This window comes from Actinia tenebrosa, unplaced genomic scaffold, assembly GCF_029948245.1.
Source record: "Actinia tenebrosa isolate PJP-AT-01 unplaced genomic scaffold, QUT_ActTen_1.0 PGA_scaffold11__36_contigs__length_13525064, whole genome shotgun sequence".
Taxonomy (NCBI): domain Eukaryota; kingdom Metazoa; phylum Cnidaria; class Anthozoa; order Actiniaria; family Actiniidae; genus Actinia; species Actinia tenebrosa.
The window spans coordinates 4,942,593-4,965,905 of NW_028292571.1; the positions used below are offsets into that span (position 1 = coordinate 4,942,593).

Sequence of the window (23,313 nt, forward strand, 5' to 3'; positions counted from 1 at the left end):
TATTTATTTATTGATATTTATTTATTGATATTTATTTATTGATATTTATTTATTGATAATTATTTATTGATAATTATTTATTGATATTTATTTGTTGATATTTATTTATTGATATTTATTTATTGATATTTATTATTCTTTCTGAGAATACCAATACCCCATTCACACCAAGGCTTAAACATGTTTAAAAGTGGTTTAACTAAACAGGTTTGGAAAACTATCTACGAACACTACACAATATTTGGTGAAATAATGCATGTAAACTATCCTTTGTCTTGCTCTGACAATATTTTAGAAAGTTTCATTATATTGTAGGTTTCTAGTTCCTCAATTTTTTTCCTAATGAAAACATAGTTTAACTAAACACGTTTAGGTGTGAATGGGGTACAAGACTCCGGTTTTAAAATAATAACCGATTAAAAATTCGAATTCTGATTGGATAATTCCATATAAGGAACACCATAATCCAGTCAAAATTCGAGTTTTGAATCGGTTACCATTTCGTATTCTCAAAAAGAATAACAGATTTAAATATTTGAAAAATGAAACCATTAATGGCACCTAGGAGGATTAGCTTGAGCCGTTTTGACTGTAAATTGAAATAAGTCTGGTAAACCGCAGTAGAATAAAGAAATGGATTGATGAATAAATACGAATAAAGACAATTTTCAAAGACAATTCGTTAAGACGTTTTAACTAGATATGTTTCGGCAATACAATTGCCATCATCAGTAGTAAGAGTGTGAGCGAATGAGCGAATAGGAGAGGAAGGAAAAAAGGAAGGAAGGAATGAAGGGAGGGAGGGAGGGAGGGAGGAAGGGAGGAAGGGAGGAAGGAAGGAAGGGAGGAAGGAAGGAAGGAAGGAAGGGAGAAAGAAAGAAAGAAAGCAAAAAAATAGAAGGATGGATTAATGGATAATGGAGAGTGGGGGAATGGAGGGATAGATAGTTGAATGGATGAACTCATTGCCTTTCATCAATCAATCTCAGCTCATTTCACATTCCTTTATCTTTAATATTTCAGGCAAAGACTGATTTCCCTGGAATAACTGCAAATGATATCTCGTTTCATTGCGGGTAAGGCATTTTGCTTTTGAAAAATGAATATACTTAATAGAAGAGCGTAAAGTATGACGACTGAATATCCTTCCTCGATCAATTTTGGGAAACTCTTCGAATTTATTTTCATACAAAAAAATGCCAAACGAAATATTTTTAAAAGCTAGTACCAAATATATATGTCTCTTGTTATATCAACCAAAATGGGGCCTTTTCTTGTTGTTTATGTCTCGAGACTTTTTGAGTCACGTGGGTCGCACCCGATAAACATCGTAGTGAACTTGATTACACACTGGTTAATATTCACTCGGGGCTATCTGCCAGAAGGAATAAATGCACCCTTCTTTTAAAATTGTCTTGAATACAAGGCTAACATGGAATGACAAAAGGAATGCCATAAATTCCATCGAGAAAAAGTGCGATTTCTTTTGTTTTTGTATTTTCATGTTGCCTCGCATTCACGATCCATTAATTTCTCATTTACTAGAGTGGATTGCTTTCCTAATTTTTTATTTTTATTTTTTTCTTTGCGTCATATCATTTTTCAGTGGACCATCCTTTCTAACCTGCAATATTACCATTGGCGTCGACTTCAATGACGGTGACACAACGATTTCATTGTACAACGGTGGCTTAAAGAACAATATAATTGGCCACTCCCAAACTGGCGGTATGTTTGTGTAACATTTATATTAAATGTATATAACGTGTTCAGCTATTTTATTCGTCAAATTAGCGATAGGTCTTCCAGTACGAGGCGAGGGGAGGAGAGAGAATAATTTAGATTTCAAATTACTTTGCGAATTGTGATATTGGATTCCCTGTGGTTGGGTTGAACACGTGTTGAGTTTGGGAGCTCGAAGGGAAGTCCGGTGAATCCTCGAAATGTGTGTCGAATAAACTTTATTAATGACGCCCGAAGTGAGTTGTAGTAGAATAGCTATTTTACTTAAAATTCCAACAAGAGAATATGAACTAAGAGAACGAATCCTACCTATATAGCCTTGTAACCATCATGTGCACAGTTTGATGCTATTTTTAGCTTAAGATATTTTGAGCGAAGAACCTGATTGTGTGATTTCTTGAGGGTAGACGGCTTCCAGTCTTGCAGTAAACAAAGCCTGTGTTTTTGTCGTGGACGAAACGAAATATGGCGCTTTTCGTGTCCCAAAACGAGGCATTAAAGGAAAGCATGATTTTCAAGCGGGCATGGTAACGAGTTAAAAATAGCACTATGATTCTAAAAATAGCATCAAAGTGTGCACATGATGGGGCACGGGGATTCCTTCTCTTAGTTCATATTCTCTTGATTCCAGTCATAACGCGAGAGGTTTTATAACAGTTTTTTTACAATGGTGTATTATTTACAATAAAGGAGGGTAACACTAAATGTTACCCTCTAGATGTCTATAAATACATACATATGTAACTAGCTTTTGTTATTTATCTTGATCAATACATACAGAAATGCAAAATTTAACCATAACACAAAAACATATTAAGGTGACAGCCTACTTTTGGAAAACGATTTAAACTTTTTTTTATAACTTCGATTTTCCGAATTGAAATTTAATACTGACTTCAAATCTGGAAAGTTTCGACTGTCTTATAAGTTCCTTTTATTAAATTACATGTATATTTTCAGTGTCGAACAAGGTCATGACAATAAGTGGCTATAACACCAGCGCTTACAGCATCAACGTTTCATTGGAAGTGCCTGGTGGTGAAGATGAACAGTGGTCTGGTATCTACCAAGGATACACTCTCTTGTATTATCCCATGAATGACCCTTCATTAATAAAGAACATCACGCAAGAAAGATACGTTACTCAATGGAGTTTCGAAAATCTTACCAGCTACATGCCGTACAATGTTACGTTGCAGTTGCATTATCTCGGAGGGACGTATAGAACGTTGAAAACTATAATTTGGACTGGAGAAAGAGGTACTTATTTAACTTGATATTTGTTTCAATATTTTGAAATGTGACAAAAATTGACGATTCCCCGTGGTTGGCCGCTTAATAGCGGTCTTACTGGGCTTTTTAATTTTTTTTTTTTTTTTGGTAAGGTCACTTTGGGGAAACTATTGTAAGACGTGGTCACACAATGTGACAGCTTTTTTAGCTTTCGAGTGATGATTTGATTTGTGCGAAGCTTGGTAATATTTAATAATTTAATAAGAAGGTAATATTTAAGATCAAGAGAAAATAAACTTGTTAAAATTAAATATCTCGAAAAAGAGTTTGGGACACCCCATTTTCTTTCCTTATTTTGAATCAGCGTTGAATTCTTCATAAACTTTGCAAATTATATTTTGCTAAAGTAGTCACTGCAGGGATTTCACCTACATTGATTCGACTTCATTATTCCTTCTTATAAAATGATATAGTTTTGTTAATTGTTGTCCCTCGTTTTTAACATTCTTTCCTTTCTATTTTTATAACTTCAGTTCCAGAAACGGCGCCACTTAACTTTGAAGCGATGCCCCTGAATTCCACATGTATCAAGTTACAGTGGCAAGATCCGCAGGCACCAGTCCCTGGACGCATTCGAGGCTTTCAAATAAAGTACAATCGAACAAACGAAAATGACTTCCAAAATGAGACATTGGTTGTGTATTATTTTAATAAGACCATATATTTGCACGAGCTCTGTGGCTTGCCATCAGAAACTGAATACCAAGTTCAAATTGCGGCTTTTACCATTGGATTAGGGCCTTTCACTGAATTGAAGACAACTAGCACTACAGGAAAATGTAAATATATAATCGATGACAGGCTCATTTATACAGGGTTAGCCTCGTTTTAGCGTGAGAATATTCACAAATACCAACGGTAAAGAAAAGAATGCACAACCTCAACAATACACACATTTTGGAATTCCACGGGCCTCCACTGGAACACATGAATATTCAAAAATGTGAGTTGAGCGTTGTGTACATAGGACTTTGAATATAATGATAGTGTGTGCGAGTGAAAAGTGTCCAAATCAGAGCGAAAGCGCTTGAACGACTACACACTTAAATAAAGTTATTTATTTATTTATTTAATAATTCCATACAAAATCAAGGCTAACCCTGTACAACAGAGAAATCGAAACTAGAGTATTACAGACACATTGCCAAAGACGGGATTGAGAATCACATTAATTATTTCTATACGAACATTGTGGAATTTTATTGGCTAAACAGTGTCTAACATCCCATTCGTTAACTTGTTTTCCCCATCTGTTTCTTTCAGCCCCGATGTCTCCACCTATTAATGTTACGTCACTGAATGGAACTAAACCGCATGATCCGATAAGTACTTGCCTCATAACCTGGCTCCCTCCCCCTCCCGAAACGACAAACGGCAACCTGACGTCATACCGTGTAGTCTACTCTAAACGCAATGAGAACAAGACTATTTATAGTGAAATCGGAGTTTGCAATACAAGTAAACTTCTTAAAGAACTCGATTTGTACAGTATATACGAAGTGGTTGTAGCAGCTGCTAACCAAAAAGGTCTTAGTCCTTACAGTACGCCTGTTTACTGCTATACTGAGGGAACAGGTATGGACGTCATGGTTTGATTTATTATTCCGCACTTGTATAGATGGTACTTTAATAGAGGTTTTGGGTTTTGGGGTGCCAAGAAAGAAAGAAATAATAAAAAGGAAAATGGAAAGAAGGAGGGAGGAAGGAAGGCATGAAATAAGGAATGAAAGATGGAAGTAAGGCAAGAAAGAAAGAAAGAAAGAAAGAAAGAAAGAAAAAGAAAGAAAGAAAGAAGGGAAGAAAGAAAGAAAGAAGGAAAGAAAGAAACAAAGAATCAAAGAAAGATAGAAAGAAACAAAGAAACAAAGAAAGAAAGAAAGAAAGAAAGAAAGAAAGAAAGAAAATAGCCGTTTGCGGGGAGAGAAGTGGACCGTAGGCGAATGGAGCGAGATTAAAAACGGCTGCGAGGGAGACTAGATGTATATTATCTTATAGATCGTTTAGTACCAGGCGCATCTCGTTCAAACATTCAAGCTAATAACAGCAGCCCAACCAGCTGTATAATATAATAATATAATAATATAATAATATAATAATAATGTAAAATATCTTATTTTATTTATCTAGTGCCCGGCGCACCTCCTTCAAACGTTCGAGTAAGAGGAAACAGCCAAACCAGCTGTCTTGTTCAATGGGGCCAGGTTCCTGTTGCCCTCCAAAATGGACTTATCTTAGGCTATAATATCACCTACCTCAAACAAGACGACCCTAGCGCCGAACTGAAGTTTGTGTTAGTCACTGGAGCCTTGAGTAATACAACGGAACTGTTAAGCCTGGAAATATTCACCAAGTATAACATTACCATAGCTGCTTATACAATAAAAGGTCTTGGTAATGAAACTGGTCTTCATGCAACGGAATGCATGACTTGGGAGAGTGGTAAGTAACTGCTGCCTTTTTTTGTCACATGTAATACACCCACTTTTTAAAAATGTTGTCGGTCCAATATATGAATTGGGCGGCGAGAATGAGTATTTGTGACGCGATACGAGCGATTTAAAATAATCAAATTTATTCAAATAACGCAATAAATCTTCTGTTCATTTCATAATCATACCCATTCGATTCGATAAATTAACAATTATACACGTTCAGTAGAACACGATTCGCTGTAGATAAAACAATAGAAAATATTCCTGTTTACGATGTCTTGTAAATGTGCCAACTAACAAAACAATGGACTGATAAGGCGGCCATCTTGAATCGCAAGGCATTACAAAGGGAAAACAAATCAAATATTCTGAAATCACGACCACACGATATTTGAGAAGTTTCCTCAGTCGTGGAACTGTCCATTTTTTTTTTTCAATTCATCTCTTGGCAATTTGTCTTGTTGTGAACCGTAAATGTAAATCTACGCCACTATTGTAACAAAGCTAGGTCTATTTGCCCCCTGGACGACCCATAATGTCTTGTGATTCAAGATGGCCGCCACATCGTTGAAGTAGATCATTTACATATTTAGAAGTATAATAGAATATTCGGGCGATACAAAAAAAGACCCTCTCTTTTATCCCTGTTATCCCTTTTTCTTTCCTGACCGAAACCTCGTTTGTTCCAAGATATGACACCAACACAGGCAACCCAAACTATCTATTATTCTAAACGAAAACAAACTCCCAAGGGTTTACAACCACCTTTCGAGCACACGTATAGACTTCTCATCTAATATTTTACCGACGAAGACTGTGGGATTTTTGGCAAGATGTTTTGCACTTCTAAAATCTTTTTACGGTTATTTTCCCAGCTCCCGATGGCGTCCCACAAAATCTAGCCATAATGGAAAAGAGCAACGTAAGCTGCAAGTTTTCGTGGTCAGGTATTCCTGCAAACCTGGCTAATGGTATCATCTTGGGATACGAGGCCGTTATTGAAAATGTGAATTCGACAGACATTGCAAATAATTTTACTGGATTCCAAGTCACTTGCGCGTCGGATTTGAACGCCACTTTTAAGGATCTCAAACCTTTCCACATGTATAACATTACCGTATCGGGATTCAACTCGAGGGCTGTCAGCAACAAAAGTGAGCCGTTGCAATGTTTGACCGAAGAGGACCGTGAGTATTTTTAGACTTTAGAAATGATATGAATTATATTGGACTAAATTGGTTAAGTGAAGACATCCTGTAGGTTTGGCCGGAGATTTCATTTCAAATAAGCACGCCTGCCACCACACTCGCCGCGCCATTGAATGGTGAAAGAATAAACATCATTCAAGGAAAAACGCTGAAACTAGAGCTCGGCCAATCTTGGTTCTTTTTTGTACCTTCGACAACAAAAACAAAAATTATCGAAACGGGAGACATCTGGGCTGATCAACGCTAAGACACGGCAAAGACGAAGGTCAATGATGGTCGAACTTCACATGGCCAAAGTGGGAGGGGAGGGGGGAGTGGAATGTCAAGCGAGATGCAAATTCTGTTCCGCCACACCACCCCCCTATATAATTGTTTCTTCTTTGTATTTATAAGTTCATTTATGCTACTAAGTTAAAGATATATACAAGGATCCTTTAATAAAAAAGTAAAGAATACATAAATTCAGTTTTCTATCCTTTATTATCTGTTCATGGTTTGCTTGCCATTTTTGTACAGAGTCACTCCTGCCCCCACCCAACCTTTGATTGCTTGCCATTTTTGTACAGTCACTCAATCCCCCCACCCAACCTTCGACTGCTTGCCATTTTTGTACAGAGTCACTCACTTCCCCTCCTAACCTTCGATTGCTTGCCATTTTTCCTAAACTTCGATTGCTTCCACTTTTTCTAACCTTCGATTGCTTCCTATTTTCGTACAGAGCCACTTATCCCCCCTCCTAACCTTCGATGCAAGATGAAGACTTCATCAGTCATCGAGGTATGCTGGGATGAGATACCTCTTATCCTCAGGCAAGGCATCGTGCGAGAGTACAAGATCTTCTATCAGGTCCTCAATCAATCCTGGTGGTACAGCAAAAGTTTGACTGAGGATACCGTAAGCACCCCGCCGGTGTTTTGCTGGAACCTGACTGATCTGGAAGAGTATAGTTCATATTCTATGAAAGCAAAGGCAGTGACAATCAAGGAGGGTAACTTTAGCTACGAACCAGTTGAGTGCAAGACAGGTGAAGGAGGTGAGTTGATTTCATTTCAATTTTTTCTTTTGATTTATATTTTGACTTCCATTACCATTTCATAATTATTATTCTTATCTCTATTTTTGTGTGTGTGCCATATTTAGGTTTTTTTTATTAGAGGGGAAAGGACTGGAGGGTTTGTAGTAATTTTTTTAGTAAGAAATTCATGACCCTTCTATTAATTCAACAAGGCAGGCGGGCCATAGCCAAACCAAATTTTTTACCAATGTAAACGAGCAGCAAAGGCAGGAGCAACTAGGGGGATTCGAGAATATTTGCAGGGAAAGCGGAAATGTGATTTCCATAGTTTTGAGGTAACTGAAAAAGCAACTGCCTCGCTTACCTCATAGTGGCTCTGCAAGGAAACAGCTTTCGTCAAACAAAAAAAAAAAAAGGTTTGACCATCCAAAAAGTTCCTCCTCTCTGAAGCCTCAGCCCTCCTTTCACCACCCCTCTAATTATAAACGTAACTTCCCTTATATCCTTTTTTCTTTTCATTCCCATATTTCCTTTTACTCTTGTTTGTTTGTTTTTTGTTTTTGTTTTTGTTTTTTTTTGTTGTTGTTTTTGTGTGTTTTTTTTTTGTTTTTGTTTTGTTTGTTTTTGTTTGTTTGTTTGTTTGTTTTTGTTTGTTTTTGTTTTTTGTTTTGTTTTACATACATATATATATAGGCTAATCTTGTCGATCGCGTTTCAATGTTTCAGTTCCAAGAGAAGCGCCACTAAATGTTCGTGGACGCAACACAAGCGCATACAGTTTGAAGGTCGAATGGGACGATCTCCCCCGAGAACCTCCTGGTATTCTTCGAGGTTACTTGGTGAGCTACCGAGTATGGAATGCCAGTGAAGACACAACGCAAAACGCAAGCGTTTCTTTGAAGACCAAAACGCTCGAAATTGGTGGTTTGCAACTGTTTACCCTTTACTGTTTACAGGTAGTTAACAATATCATACTTCTTATTGCTTTGATTGATTATCTAGGGTGTGCGAGTTTGGCAAATATGATAGGGCGTATTTCATTAGTAGCGCGGCCAGCTGTCCAATTTGAGGGCTTTGCGAAACCATACGATAAGGGCTAGGGGAATATGACATTTTTGCACACCCAAGCAGAAGTCCAAATTTTGCCAGTTCTATTGCTTATCGTTCTGACCACACATTGTTATTCCACAGGTCGCTGCTGTAACAGTTGGTCCAGGAATTAAAACTAATTGCACCTACGTCTTTACGGATTCCAAATGGTTGCCGCGTAAGTCTACCATCTAAAGTAACTGACTGTCCTGTAGAACAAATAATGAAAAAATATATATCGCGTAATTCACAATGTTTTTTTATTTGCGTCTCGCAATGGTATATTTGGCTGCACGTGTTAAGGTACCTTTTGGAGCTATATAATTGGGTTTAAACGAAAAATCCGAGATCCGAAATCCAGTATCCCAGATACGGTGTACAACGTGGAATCGGGTATCCCAGATACGGGGTACAGAATCCAAAATGTGGAATCAGATATCCCAGATACGGGGTACAGAATCCAAAATGTGGAATCAGATATCCCAGATACGGGGTACAGAATCCAAAATGTGGAATCAGGTATCCCAGATACGGGGTACAGAATCCAAAATGTGGAATCAGATATCCCAGATACGGGGTACAGAATCCAAAATGTGGAATCGGGTATCCCAGATACGGGGTACAGAATCCAAAATGTGGAATCAGGTATCCCAGATACGGGGTACAGAATCCAAAATGTGGAATCAGATATCCCAGATACGGGGTACGGAATCCAAAATGTGGAATCCAGTATCCCAGATACGGGGTACAGAATCCAAGATGTGGAATCAGGTATCCCAGATACGGGGTACAGAATCCAAGATGTGGAATCGGGTATCCCAGATACAGGGTACAGAATCCAAGATGTGGAATCAGGTATCCCAGATACGGGGTACAGAATCCAAAATGTGGAATTCAGTATCCAGATACGGGGTACAGAATCCAAGATGTGGAATCAGGTATCCCAGATACGGGGTACAGAATCCAAGATGTGGAATCAGGTATCCCAGATACGGGCCCCGAAATCAGTTCAAGAAGTGGGATTTCTAATTCCTGATACAGGGTACTAATTATCGAAATGTGGAATCCATAATCTCAGATTAACTCTAAAAGTTTGTTGTTATATTTAAATGAATATAATTTTGCTTCCTCAGCACCAGATGGAATCCCGGGTAACGTCACACAACTGTACGACAGCACTGAAAGAAACTGTTCTCTGCAATGGCGTGAGTGTAACAACAGTAATCCAGATCCGGACGGCCGCGTGCTTGGCTACAATGTGTACTATAGAATATCAGGAACGAATAATACTGAAACAGTCATAAAAGTTACGGGAAACAATTCGACCCAGCAAATTCTGCAGTCATTAGAGGAATTCACGAACTATGAGATTCGTGTAGCAGCATTTAATCTATATGGTGCTGGCAACAAAAGCGAGATCATGTATTGCCAAACCAAAGAGGCTGGTAAGGTCTTCCTTCCTTCCTCGTTTGATCGGTTTGCTTGCTTGCTCTTTTTATTATTCCTTGCGTCCTTCCTTCCTTCATTCCTGTCCTACTTTCTTCCTGCCCTCCTTTCTTTGTCATTTGATCGGTTTGCTTGCTTGCTTTTTTTATTATTCCTTGCGTCCTTCCTTCCTTCCTTCCTTCCTTCCTTCCTTTCTTCCTTCCTTCCTGCCCTCCTTTCTTTGTCATTTGATCGGTTTGCTTGCTTGCTTTTTTTATTATTCCTTGCGTCCTTCCTTCCTTCCTTCCTTCCTTCCTTCCTATTTTATAAATCATTCATATTTGTCACACAAGGACTCGACTTCCAATTACACTCTTTTCAAATTAATCTCTAATACTTTTGCTTTGACTTCACCATTCTAGCGCCATCGCAGCCTCCACCAAACATCACGGCACAGAATGCAAGCTCAACATCCGTTCAAATAAACTGGTTTGACATCCCTAGGTTCGAGCAAAATGGAGTAATTCGATGGTATTACATCAAGATATTCGAAAGGGCCTTGGTTAACACATCCTCGAATTATACCACAATCCTGAAATACAGGCCCAGTAATCTGGCTCGCCGACGCCGCAGGGAAATCGCGATAGACGAACACTCCCAAACGATAACGGGCCTGAAGAAGTTTACTGAATATGGTGTTCAGTTATATGGATATACTATAAAGGAAGGTCCGCTCAGCCCTGTGGTGTATGTCAAAACCGCTGAAGATGGTAAGAAATATAACAACAGTAAAATATCATATTTTTTCTGTAACGAGAAAGTCAACTGTTTGTAGATACCCACAAGTCAATGTATATTTTAGAAAATGAAAGGCTTCAATCGGCTGATATGAGTCTTTGAATCTCACTATCTGTTCATGTGATAGTCAAACACTGACCACCATACATGTGCAGGGGCCTAGCCAGGAATTTAAAAAAAAGTACGACTTTCAAAATGGCCGCCACGCAGAGAAAGCTGGTGCGATCGGGGCGGTTCCAATTCTATTTTTCTGAGTCTAAAGAAAATGATTGGCTTTACAGATATTCACAGAAGGGTTAGGGGTTCTCTATGGAACCCATGGAGCTGAAGTCATAAAATCACCCCTGTATCTGCTACTCCCATGCTTGTGATTCAACCGATGAACATTTCGCACGAGACAGGAAATCACTTGAAACTAGAATCGAGTTTGAAAATTGTTATCTTTTGCCGCTTGATGGTAATTCACCATGTTTTTATTTTCTCAAGTTCCTAATAATTATAAGATGACCTACGTTTAAATATCAAGAATAATAATTTCACGATATTTTCTTATGTAGTAAAAAAAATCTCTTATCTCTTGCCCTATACAGCTTGGCCATGCCTTGAATCCCCACTGAAATTCAAGACGAGATTAAAAAGCACCCTCATCATAATTCCCTAATTCGCTCAAACGATCTTCGTCTATTTTTAAAACGTTGTCGGTAGTAGATATGACGTCTGAAATCTAAGACCGAGTAGCACGCTTCAAATTGTAATTATATTGTAATATATAATGCTATGTAATTTATCATATTATAATATTGTAATATATAACTGTAATTGTAATATATCACAGCCGAACAACCTAGTTTCCTTTTACATTGGAATACGAAACATGACCTTCAAGAACAAATATTCCTTTCAGTCTCAGATCGCCCATCTCAGATCTCGAACCGACAAAGTTTTTTTGAAATAGATGTTAACTATTCAATTTTTTCAGCTCCATCAAAGACAGTGGCTAACCTGACAATCCGAAACTCCAGCTCCACCAGTATACTACTAGAATGGAACAACGTTCCTCCTGACTACAGACATGGAATAATACGTTCGTTTGTTATCTACTACTGGCTGGCTGATTGGCCACTGGTGGTGGAACGCAACATCACCTTGAACGAAGACCAGATTCGAGTTCCAAAAGCTTCTGCACGAAGGTTGAGACGATCACTGTCTAGTGCTCCCGAGTACAGGTTCAATTTGACGGGACTTCAAATATGGACAAATTACTCGCTTCAAGTGGCGGCAAATACGATTAAAGTCGGTCCACGAACGAACGAAACGATTCTGTCGACGGATGAAGACAGTAAGTACGAAGTCATCAGACCATTGGAGGTTATAGACGGTTCGGACGTAATTCCATAAAATTGTATTAAACGAAAACTCCATAAAAGCTTCAGAGTTTGAGCCGCTTAACCCCAACCCCTCACCGCAACCCCATACACCTGCCGGCAAATCAGGGTCCGTCTCTGGGGGCTCCTGCTAATGATGAATCAGACCGAAGCATTATGCTGCCTATCTTTGAAATGGTCTGTCTTTTTGGCACTTGGGCACTTTTAATCACTGGGGCTCTCGATACCTAGAAAAAGGGTGGAGGGTCATAAACGTTGATCTTATGTTGCTTTGCCCCAGGGGTCACAAGTTATATTTATAACTTTTTTGTTTTTTTCTTTATCTGCAGTTCCTTGTCTCCCCCCTCATTATATTACTTTTGATATACCAAAACCGTCATCACTTCGTATTCAATGGAAAGATGTACAGCGGCACTGCCGTAACGGAATCATACTGGGCTACCGACTGATCTACAAAGAGTTGCCAAACAAGCCTTCCGTGATTGTTAACTTTACGGCTTCGGAACGGTACTACGATATAGAGAACATGAACAGTGATGCTAACTATACTGTTGAACTTATGGCTTTTACGAGGATAGGGGACGGGAATGCCTCCTTTGATCTTGCGCAGCCCGACAAAATGGGTAAGGGATTTTTAATATCATTTTATCAAACCCTGAAACAACCTCTGGACTGATCTAAGTCAGGGCATGGCTAACTCACAAATCAAACCCTGAAACAACCTCTGGGCTGACCTAAGTCTGGAAACGGCCAACTCACAAATCAAACCCTGAAGCAACCTCTGCGGCTGCTAAGTCAGGGCATGGCTAACTTACAAATCAAACTCTGAAACAACCTCTGGGCTGATCTAGGTCAGGGCATGGCTAACTCACAAATCAGACCCTGAAACAACCTCTGCACTGATCTAAGTCAGGGCATGGCTAACTCACAAATCAAACCAGGAAACAACCTCTGGGCTGATTTAAGTCAGAGGCACGACTAACTCACAGAACGAATCCTGAAACAACCTCTGACCCGATCTAGACCAAGACCTAGACGATCTAGACCTGTTACTTAGTATTCGTTAGGCTTATATCAGATATACAATGTAACAACGAAAATCGTGTTGATGGTCATTAGTATAATTTTAAACTTGAATACAGAATTTCACGAGCTGTGATTGGTCGAGCGACAAGTGGTTCTGAGACGATAATCACTGCTCGAGCGACGAGTTTTCCAGAGCGACGAGATTTCTCTGATTGTCAAGTCTAAAATTATATTAAAACAATTATTCACCTCGGTGGCTCAGTGGGTCGAGTTGGCATTTCAGTGCATTGCGGGGCATTTTTTGTTTTATTTTATTTATTTTTTGCTTTGAGTTCCATTTTAAAATTCCAGCAAAATACCTGCTCCCGCTCTGTTGTTTGTGATTGGTGCAAAATATCACGCCACTCTTTTTTCACGTTCTGATCACGTGCACTTGTTTATTTTCACCATTCTTGTCACGTGCAACTTATTTCTTGACCGGGAAATAAGTTTCTTATTTCCCGAAGGGGATACATTTAGATTTAGCTAGTGTCACGTGGTCATCTTTGAACCAATGAGAGTGTTCGTTATGTCGAAAAATTTCGTAGCTTTATAACAATCGTTAATTATTTACTTGGTGTGATCTGATACAATAGCGGGGAGTACCTCGAATTCCCTGTATATCATCATTATATCATCATTCCATAAAGCTTGTACGAAAAACGTTTGGTTACACCTGCTTTCATTCCTGTAAAAAAACTCTGGCCCGTATTCATGACTAATCAGCTGACCAATACTTGGTTGAAATTATTTTCAGGTCCCCGAAGCAAGCCAATCAACGTGACAACGTTCAATTTTACAACTCCAACCACACTAACTGTAGAATGGAAGCCAATCGAGGACGATACGGTTATTGACAAATTACTTGGTTACCGAGTTTCATGGAAGGTGTTGTCCGAGGGGGAGGAAATTATAGAAGATGCACCGTGGTATAACTACACTGTCAGGAAGGACACCGTAGAGACAGTTATCGGAGGTCTCTTGAACTACGCTCATTACCAGGTTGAAATATCCGGCTTCACACGTGGTGGTAATGGACCTTCTGGGGTAGTGTGGGGAGGTAAGTGTCCTCCGAACAGCTGCAACTGTTTGCAGAGTTGTGATCAGTACATGTCGTGAGTACTAGGTCGCAGCAGCAAAACTTGTAGATGAAGGAGAAAAGAAACTACTGTTGACTTAATTTGTTTCTTTCTAGATACGTGCCGTTGCTTCAAGAGAGTCACCACCAACTACCGCATTTTTTCGCCATACAACAGCGTATCCATCTCCGCGGATCTGAAGACGATCAACATGTCAGGCATGATCCCAGAAATCCTCAACAACCTAACAGTAGATTGCTGTCAAACATGTCAAGCACACGGTGCATCGTTCGTTGACTTTGTCCAAAACGGAAGAAACATGTCAGCATTTCAACACAACGAGCTAGACGTCCAAGCATTGATCGATGACACTAATGACCTCAGTTTTCCTGTTTACGGGTGGAAATGGCAAGATCGTTACCAGGGCATCTATCGCTACATTCCACTGGTTGAGTCACCTGGGTTTGCGTTTCTTCTCAAGGAGCCGGAGACAGAAAGTCCTTTAAAAGCTGTAGTCAGCTCGATCATAGACACTTGGCCATACATTCTGATTACTCTCATGATGGCACTCTTGGCTGGAATAGTTATCTGGTTCCTGGTATGTCTTTCTGATCTCATTTTTCCCCCTAAGCGACCCTGAAACGGCCTCAGGGCTGATAAAGTCAGGGCACGGCTAACTCGCAGATGGAATTGGAATTTAGCGTGTTGGGTTTTGCGGAGCGAGTAAAACCGTAGACACCGGAGAAAAAAATCCTCAAACCAACGAGTGGCCTGACCCATCCAAATCTAAAATATTGGATTCGCTATGTAGCTGGATTTGGGCTTACGATAACGTGATTTGTTTTGAGCGATTGTTATTTGAATTGCCAACCAGATTTGAACCTCTAGGACAATCCAACAAAAACTAAATAGTCCCCTTCACAGTTCCCTGCGCCATCTTGAAAGGTAGCCGAACCTTTGCATCGAAGCGAGATGAACGGCGAGCTTGTAATGATAGAGACCCTTGGACAATTATTCACGTCTCTATCATTGCAAGCTCACCGTTCGTCTCGCTTCTATACAAAGGCTCGGCTACCTTTCAAGAAGGTGCAGGAAACTGTGAAGGGGACTATTGGTTGGCACATTACCACAGCACACAATGTCAATACCTATGAACATCCCTGTTATGTATATTATCTCAGGACACCATATAAACCAGCCTTGCTAAACTGGATGTTCCTGTATAAATATTGACCTATATAAATATATAATAGCAAAATAAAAACATTTTCAAAAACAAATAGATTTTGTTGTGCCATCAGTTAGAGTGCAATCCATATATCCATGAAAAAAATACACCAAAAAAATAATGCACAAAAAATGCACAAAAAAAAAAAAGCACTAAACACATCTATTTCTTTTGTTTTCAATTGTTTCATTGATGCTATTTGGTACTAATTAGTACTATTTCACGGATATATGGTATACACTCTAGTAAAATTACCTTCCTAGTTTACCGTACTCATTAAAATGTTCTTTCTCTCGGCATTTTTTCTTCAGGACACAGCTTATAACGAGGAGCAGTTTCCTCATAGCTATCTTAGAGGAGTTGGCAACGGTTGGTGGTGGGCTTTCATCTCTATGACAACACTTGGGTTAGTATAACTTTGCAAATCTATTTATCATCTCTCATCATGTACAGTATATGAAATTTAAAGTTCGTGACCAGAATTCTTTGTCCCCCCTATTACATTTTGATACTTGTTTTAATCAAGTGACAAAACATAACTACGAAAGGTGCTGGTAATAAGCGTATCAAGATATCGATAGCTGCTTCAATCGTATACACTGTACCTTCCCTGCCCTGAGCATCATTAGATCATGGAGCGAATCACTTCAAAGCATTTGCTGTTATAGGTGTCCGATTCTTGTCACTGAATACTATTCTTGTCAGATATCTATAGTGACGGGATTTCATGGTTTTCCCCTCTATAGCTGCTTCAACTGTACACCATCCCTGCCCTGCCCTGCCCCTTGCTTCATGCCATGCAATATTCTGAATATTGCGCGTTATTTTATCAGATACGGTGATAAAGTTCCAGCAGCGACTCACTCCAAAGTATTTGCTGTTATATGGGTTCTTACTGGTCTCGTTGTATACGGCATCCTTAGCGGCTCCATCACTACTGCCTTTACTACTATCGTCTATCAGTCCAGTACGCAGCTTTATGGCTCAAAGGTAATTACGCATGACACAAGGGTAGATTGCGTGGCTTGTCGTCCTCGTACACCCCCTCCCCCCTTTCTTTGGAGTTTAAATATAACCGGGAGTCGCTGCGCTTGTGGTTCTGCGCAGTTTAAAAGAACGGTTTCATGCGCACGCTGGCTCCGTGCGCGAGACCTTCCTTATTCTATGTGTCTGTCCTCCTATTGATCATAGCTGTCAGCCAATCAGATTGCGAGAATACGCTCTATTATTGTAAAGATGTGTGTTGATGATTCTCTATTCTGATCTTGGTTTCTTTCTTGAAGGTGGCAACGATAGCCGACACCCCAGAGTACAGATTTGCTGTACGTAGAAACGCGAAAGTCAACACAGGTGAGTATCTTGACTCAACAGTAACTGTTCATAAAAGTTTCCCCGAATGCCATTGATAGAACTTTCACATGATTGCGTCATTTTACTAGCACTACCAAAATGTATTATACATGAGTTTTTTTTTGGTTTGAAGCACGATGTGTTGAAAACATTTTTGACTACCAAAATGCTTGGCGATTTATCTTATCGATATCAGCTTGATAAAGCCCTAAACAAAACCATATCACTTCACGGTAAACTGGAAGCAGTAAACTGTGTTATTTTATCGATCCCTGAATGTGTAACTAACAAATAATTACATCCATAATAGTTTGTTTTATCAACCATAAATTTCATAATATGATCAGAGCTTTCGGCTTACTCCGCCATCCTCAGGGAAATGAAAAACGTTACAATTGACAAAGAAAAACGCGATCAATCCAAGGCATATGGCATATTTTTTTCCCTAAGCGCGCGCGATTTTGTTTAATTTAATGCGCGCTCACATATGCCATGATTTGATCGCGTTTTTCTTTGTCAATTGTAACGTTTTTCATTTCCCTGAGGATGGCAGAGTAGGCCAAAAGCTCAGATCATATTTATTGAATTAATGGTTGATAAGACAAATTATTATGAATGTAACAACAACAAACAAGGAACTATTTGACTTAATTATTACATTGTTAAGGGCCTGATATTCTTCCGTATAATATTGCTCTTTTTTGACTATGATATGGAAACTCGTAGATAAAAACGATATCAACCTCTTAACATGTGATAATCGTTATCTATCCACATATGATACCTGAGTTCAAACCTGAGAACTTAATAGAGGAGAGGCGAGTGCACTATCTGTTTACTCCGATTCGGTCCTCGACATTATTGTAACTTAAGGAATGTTCTTATTTACATGTGATGCTACTGTTATCAACCCACAGAGGCCAACTATACCTCATTCGAAGAAGTCCTCCAAGCATTAGTGGACAGGAAAGTAACTGGGATGCTAATGGATGCTTATGAAGCAGGAACAAAGAGAGAACAGTTCTTGAAATCCGGTGGTCTTATTCGCATCCACAAAGTTTATGACTTCGCTTCGACATTTGGAGTCGTTTTGGCTGGCCGTTCAACCAGATTATATCAATGTTCGCGTAACTGGATGAGTGGACATAGAGCAGAAATGTCCGCTCATATTGCTAAGTTTATTAAAGTGGTACAGGTAAGTTACTCGAGAAATAAAACTATTGCGTTGTCACAGGGTTCGCTTCGTGAGACTCTTTACTGCGGCTTTCAATATCCTGCAAACTCGATAGTTGCAAGCTTAACGCAGAAATTATATTCTTGACTGGCGGCAGTGTGAACCAATTTCACAACAAGCAGTTGTAATTTCTGAGTTCGCAGATTATCGAAAACCGCAGTACACCCTTTGATTAGGGGTCGGGTTGGATCCCTTTTCAAATGTACTTAAAATGCGGTCCTTAGAAAAGGAATGGTCTTAGAAACGGGTTGCTTTTTATAAACATTGCCTGATATGGTATACAAGTTTGCAAGAATCTAGGATGTTGAGTAAGGGGGTCGCAAAATCAAGGAGATGTACCTTTTTAGCAATAATATGTTTATACTGACTGATCTACTAATTCCTTACTAGAAAGAAGAGTCACTGGTGCCTTGTGGCATCTCCCTAAATCCCCCTAATCCCGCCACGCTGGTAAAGAGGTGTATTATTTGATATAGCTCTAAACCTTTTTTCCCAAGGTGTTTAATCTTTCTTAAGCTTTTTTCGCTAATAATAATAATGCGTTAAAGATTATTATTATTATTATTATTTTATTTAAACATATTTGACTAAACATTTGCCCCAAAAGCTGTAAAGCTTAACATGGGGGCTCACATCCATAATATTTACATTACAAAGAAAGAAAATTAAACTAGCAAAAGCGAAATAATGAAAACAGTAAATGAAAAAATAATTAATCTTTGGTGAACAAAAAACGGTTTGTAGCTAATATATACTTTTGTACTTCAGTGAAAGTCTAAGTCTCTACAGCCATATAAAAACCAACTAAGTTTTTGCATTTTTGAAGAAACTTTTTGTCACAAACTACCACAAATCAATGCAGCTGAGGTAAAGAAGAGAATTTGAAGATTATTTTAAAGGTTTAGAATCTCGTTTCAAGAAATAACCAAATCTTTTGGAATCCAAGCAAAGAAAATATCAGCTAATAATATTAATAATGGCAAATTGTTTTCCCTTTACATAGGAAGAAGAGGTCAACGAAATGGTAGAAATAACGACTGGTCTGTTCGATCCAGAGTCCTCGGTCTTCAAAGGATTTCTTCAGTACAGTCTCATTGCTCTTGCAATCCTCGCTATCCCTGGGGTGATTTGGGAAATATTTTATCAAATTAGAAAGAGAAAGAAAAACAAATTAGCAGGTATTTAACGAAAGCTTTTGCTACTCGGAAGGCGTGGAGAACTAATCCAATTGAGCGTAATGTTTTGCTCCTTTCAGACAGTGTGTTACTCTCTTGATTCTTTGTTTGATCATGAGTTGTATCCATATTCATGTGTCTTCTCGTGTGCAACTGTTAAACAAAATAATGATACTCAAGGGAATGACACGTGGTCTGAAATGGGAAAGCAGTGGATTAGGTCTATTCCACCTGGACCTTTACTGGATCCCCTATATATGTCCCTAAAATATCCCATTTTGTACGTGCGGTGACATGCCCGCCGTGGGAGAGATTGTGTCGCTGCTAATTCTTCATTTAGCAGTAGTCTCAGATTCGTCCCACGTTCCGGCTCAAGTTCTCTCCTGTGCCTTGAGAGTCTTTCTTCGGGTTTTCCTCCCTCTGCTAAACTAACTTACAAATTTACCTCTTTAGTTTGGCGTAATATTTTCCCATTATTGACTACTTATCATTCTCTAGAGTATCATTTCTTTATTTAAATTTTACACATGAGAAGACACATAAATATGTATGCAACTCGAACAAAGAATATTATATTCACAAGTGGTCTGAAATGGGAAAACATTACGCTAAAGTTGAAGAGACCTATTCCTATTCAATCTGGTGTCTAGCTCTTTAAACATATGACTTCGTGTGTAATCAACCTTTTTTCTTCTCCTTTTGCAGCAGATTCAGCAGCGAAAAGCTACAAGGAAATTATGGTGCGTGAAATGAGCGAATTTACCTTAAATTTCTTGAAAAATCTGGAAATCAAACTGATTAACCTCCGAGAGAAACACAAGGCTGAGCTGAGGGCTTTTCTTCGTCGAAAAAACTTAAAGGATAATGACTCTTTCCAACAAGGCAAAGGACATTTGCCGATCGAACAACTGAAAGATAAGAAATTCTTTCCTTCACGCTAACGTAAATCACATTTTCTTCAAAATACTTGTGCCGAGACTTAGCAATACGTACTTACGCACTAACAGGGCGTTCGCATGACTTTGCTAGCGTTACCCTCGTTTTGGGTCTACCCTAAAGTAAGAAAACTAAAAACTTGTTGCTATCACCAGGGTCATCCTACCTTCACATGAACGGTCTGTCATAAGGTAGGAACCCTGAACAGAAAATAGAAAACAAAAGTTTTTTTACTAGCACTAGAGTGATGTTGTTAGGGCTAACTCTTGTTTCGTTTTTGCTGTTGTTGTTGTTGTTGTTCTTTTTTTTTTTTTTTTTTGCTAGGCCTTTCGAATTTGACGATAGGGTGACCTTACTGCTAGAGCTAACTCTATTAAAGAGTGAAGGCTTTTGAATACTAGTCAACGTGAAATAGCCAAATAGTCACACACACACACACACACAAAAAAACCAATGAATATCAGTTTATTAATGTATATAAAACTACATCAAAGAAGACCGCCTCGTTATCCCTTTTTTCAATTAGGTTCGGCTCATGTGAAGTGCGACGTTTGACATGAGCTTTAGTCTAACATCTATTTCACGGGTTTAGTGACTTCACTCTATTAGGTGTATTCTAGGTATAGTAATCAACTGATTTGCCCATTGCACTATGGTTACTGTACTACATTTAAGAGCCTATACCTCACGTAGACCACACCCTTGTCCTGCATGGCTGTAGAAAAATCCATAGTTTTAAAGCAGCGGCACCATATCTCAAAGTGCAATCCATATATCCGTGAATTAGCACAAAAACTAAGTAGCACTTAACATATTAGTTTCTCTTGTTTTTATTGTTTTCATTGGTGCTATTTTACGAATAAACTGTTTGCATTTTGCTGTTTAAAAACTTTCAGCATTTTGGATCAAAATTATAAATATGAATAATAGCTTGACATTAGGGTAGACTATTTATATCTTGCTGAATGCTTTTATTATTTATTAGTTATTGTGTATTTTTTTTTTTTACGTGATATGTTAGTACCGAAAGGGGCTAATGATCCTGCCAGCAATCTTTGAAAAATTTCAACAAAATAATTTTCGCTTTTAAAGCGGTTTAGCCATAGCTTTTTTCTGAGAAAAGTATCGGTTTAATAGTACAAGTATATTTCGTTCATCACGCCTTATATGGTGTTGTTTGTACCCAAGCTATACCATAATGCATTGTGTTTATCGAATTCACAAAATGCCAATGATTGTTGGAACAATAGTTTTTGACCTGAAGCCCGTTTTGAAGTTTTGAAAATTCGATAAAGCTTTCGTTAAATATAACAAATATTATTCGTTTGAGTATAACATGTAACATTGCATTTGGTCGATCCTACAATTAGTACTCTTGCTTCACGCAAGTATGCAATTCTTCAATCACGTGTTGTATGTGAAACAACATACAGCTATTTCATAAAGATTTGAGGAGACAAACGGCAAATGGTAATCAGTGATTGGCAGTTGAATAAAAAGGAAATGTTGGCATATGCTAAACACAAATAATCGGAGTGTCTCAAATGATAACATTAATCTCTTTGTTCTTGACGAGAATGATAATAACAAAACACCAGTCATTCTAGCTATTCTTGGACATGAGATGACCTATATCCTATCGCTTTTAACCTATCGCTGTTTTTCTTTTCTTCAACCTTTATCGAAATAGTTGTAAACCGCCATATTGGACCTATGTTATTTACCAAAATTCCTTTGTAATCCAAATTGACCACTATGGTTAATTCTTTTTGTGGCTACTCCCCGTAGAGGCGAAGCCACTATTGTCATTGGGATGTAAGTCCTTGATTAACACCACAGGACGGCCATCATGAACCGCTCACAATTCCTATTGGCCTCAGATCAACCATTTCACATTTAATATCTAGGTTAAATTCCAATTATTATTATTTTTCTTCTACCACAATGCGCTTTTTGAGCGCGAATTTTTTTAAAAATCTTCCTGCGCTTTTATACACCGATTTGTACAAACATACATCATCCAGAATTTCCTCATTTGAATATTCAAGACACAAATAATGAGCTCACTAGTAGCACAGTTAACAAATAAAGAATATTCACTGTTCTTGGCGTGTTCAATTTGTCTTTCTCTCGCTCTGGCGTTCTTTTGCCATTGCTATGGTCTCCTTACTGTGACGTCAAAGCAGCTCAATTTGGAAGATAAAACAAATGAATTTCAATCTCATGAGAATTGGAAACCTATGTCTTCCAAATGAAGCTGCATTCCGAATTGCTGCAAGGGGTCGATCTATTAGTTATTCCGAGGTTTAGAGGAAAACTGGGTCGAGTTGGCATTGCAGAGCATTGTGTGATTGTTTTAGGGGAAGGAATAAACGCCATCTTGGACATATCTCCCCTAAAATGCAACTCCGCCTACTTTTTCACCCAACCTCAAATCAGAATGGATAGTATTCAGCGACCTGCAAGTGTATGAGAGCGATTACCCAATCTTGGTTTTATTGAGCAGTTGTGGATTGGCTCTTGATGTTATTTCCTGCTCTTGTTATATATGTAAAAAATAATGACCGGGAGGGACTGGGAGCTTGCAATTAACAGCAAAGGTAGCCCAGAGAAGTGAACAATTCTAATTTTAATACTTTTAAGCACGATTTTCTTGAAAAAATCTGTCGGATAATACCACTTTTTTTCGTCTGTCGTCTTGTTCTTTTTAAGGGTGACAAAAAATCATGGTATTTGCTCCGTCCTTCCTTGTTTGATATTATTATCACGTGATCACACCATATCACCTTGTGAGCACGAAGCTGTTTTTTTTTTATTCAAAAAGAAAAAGAAAAAGAAAAAGAAAAAGAAAAAGAAAA

General features: G+C 38.5%; 1 protein-coding gene across 2 annotated transcripts in view; it reads left to right on the top strand.

The window, feature by feature from the left end:
- The window catches only part of LOC116307805 (uncharacterized), a 48,585-nt gene extending 26,026 nt beyond the window's left edge, over window positions 1-22,559 (top strand). The window contains exons 22-43 of one of the 2 annotated variants that reach the window (XM_031718125.2): window positions 1,024-1,076; window positions 1,607-1,728; window positions 2,704-3,003; window positions 3,510-3,815; window positions 4,300-4,611; window positions 5,164-5,475; window positions 6,344-6,655; window positions 7,395-7,709; window positions 8,418-8,647; window positions 8,883-8,958; window positions 9,914-10,225; window positions 10,628-10,975; window positions 11,983-12,342; window positions 12,718-13,011; window positions 14,211-14,513; window positions 14,649-15,130; window positions 16,072-16,166; window positions 16,594-16,750; window positions 17,044-17,110; window positions 18,028-18,305; window positions 19,348-19,522; window positions 20,225-22,559. In XM_031718125.2, the coding sequence (XP_031573985.2) occupies window positions 1,024-1,076; window positions 1,607-1,728; window positions 2,704-3,003; window positions 3,510-3,815; window positions 4,300-4,611; window positions 5,164-5,475; window positions 6,344-6,655; window positions 7,395-7,709; window positions 8,418-8,647; window positions 8,883-8,958; window positions 9,914-10,225; window positions 10,628-10,975; window positions 11,983-12,342; window positions 12,718-13,011; window positions 14,211-14,513; window positions 14,649-15,130; window positions 16,072-16,166; window positions 16,594-16,750; window positions 17,044-17,110; window positions 18,028-18,305; window positions 19,348-19,522; window positions 20,225-20,460 (5,445 nt within the window). In that variant the 3' untranslated portion in view covers window positions 20,461-22,559. The remainder of the gene's footprint in view (window positions 1-1,023; window positions 1,077-1,606; window positions 1,729-2,703; window positions 3,004-3,509; window positions 3,816-4,299; window positions 4,612-5,163; window positions 5,476-6,343; window positions 6,656-7,394; window positions 7,710-8,417; window positions 8,648-8,882; window positions 8,959-9,913; window positions 10,226-10,627; window positions 10,976-11,982; window positions 12,343-12,717; window positions 13,012-14,210; window positions 14,514-14,648; window positions 15,131-16,071; window positions 16,167-16,593; window positions 16,751-17,043; window positions 17,111-18,027; window positions 18,306-19,347; window positions 19,523-20,224) is intronic. The other variant, XM_089027416.1, reaches the window with a different exon arrangement.
- The last annotated feature ends 754 nt before the right edge of the window (window positions 22,560-23,313 follow it).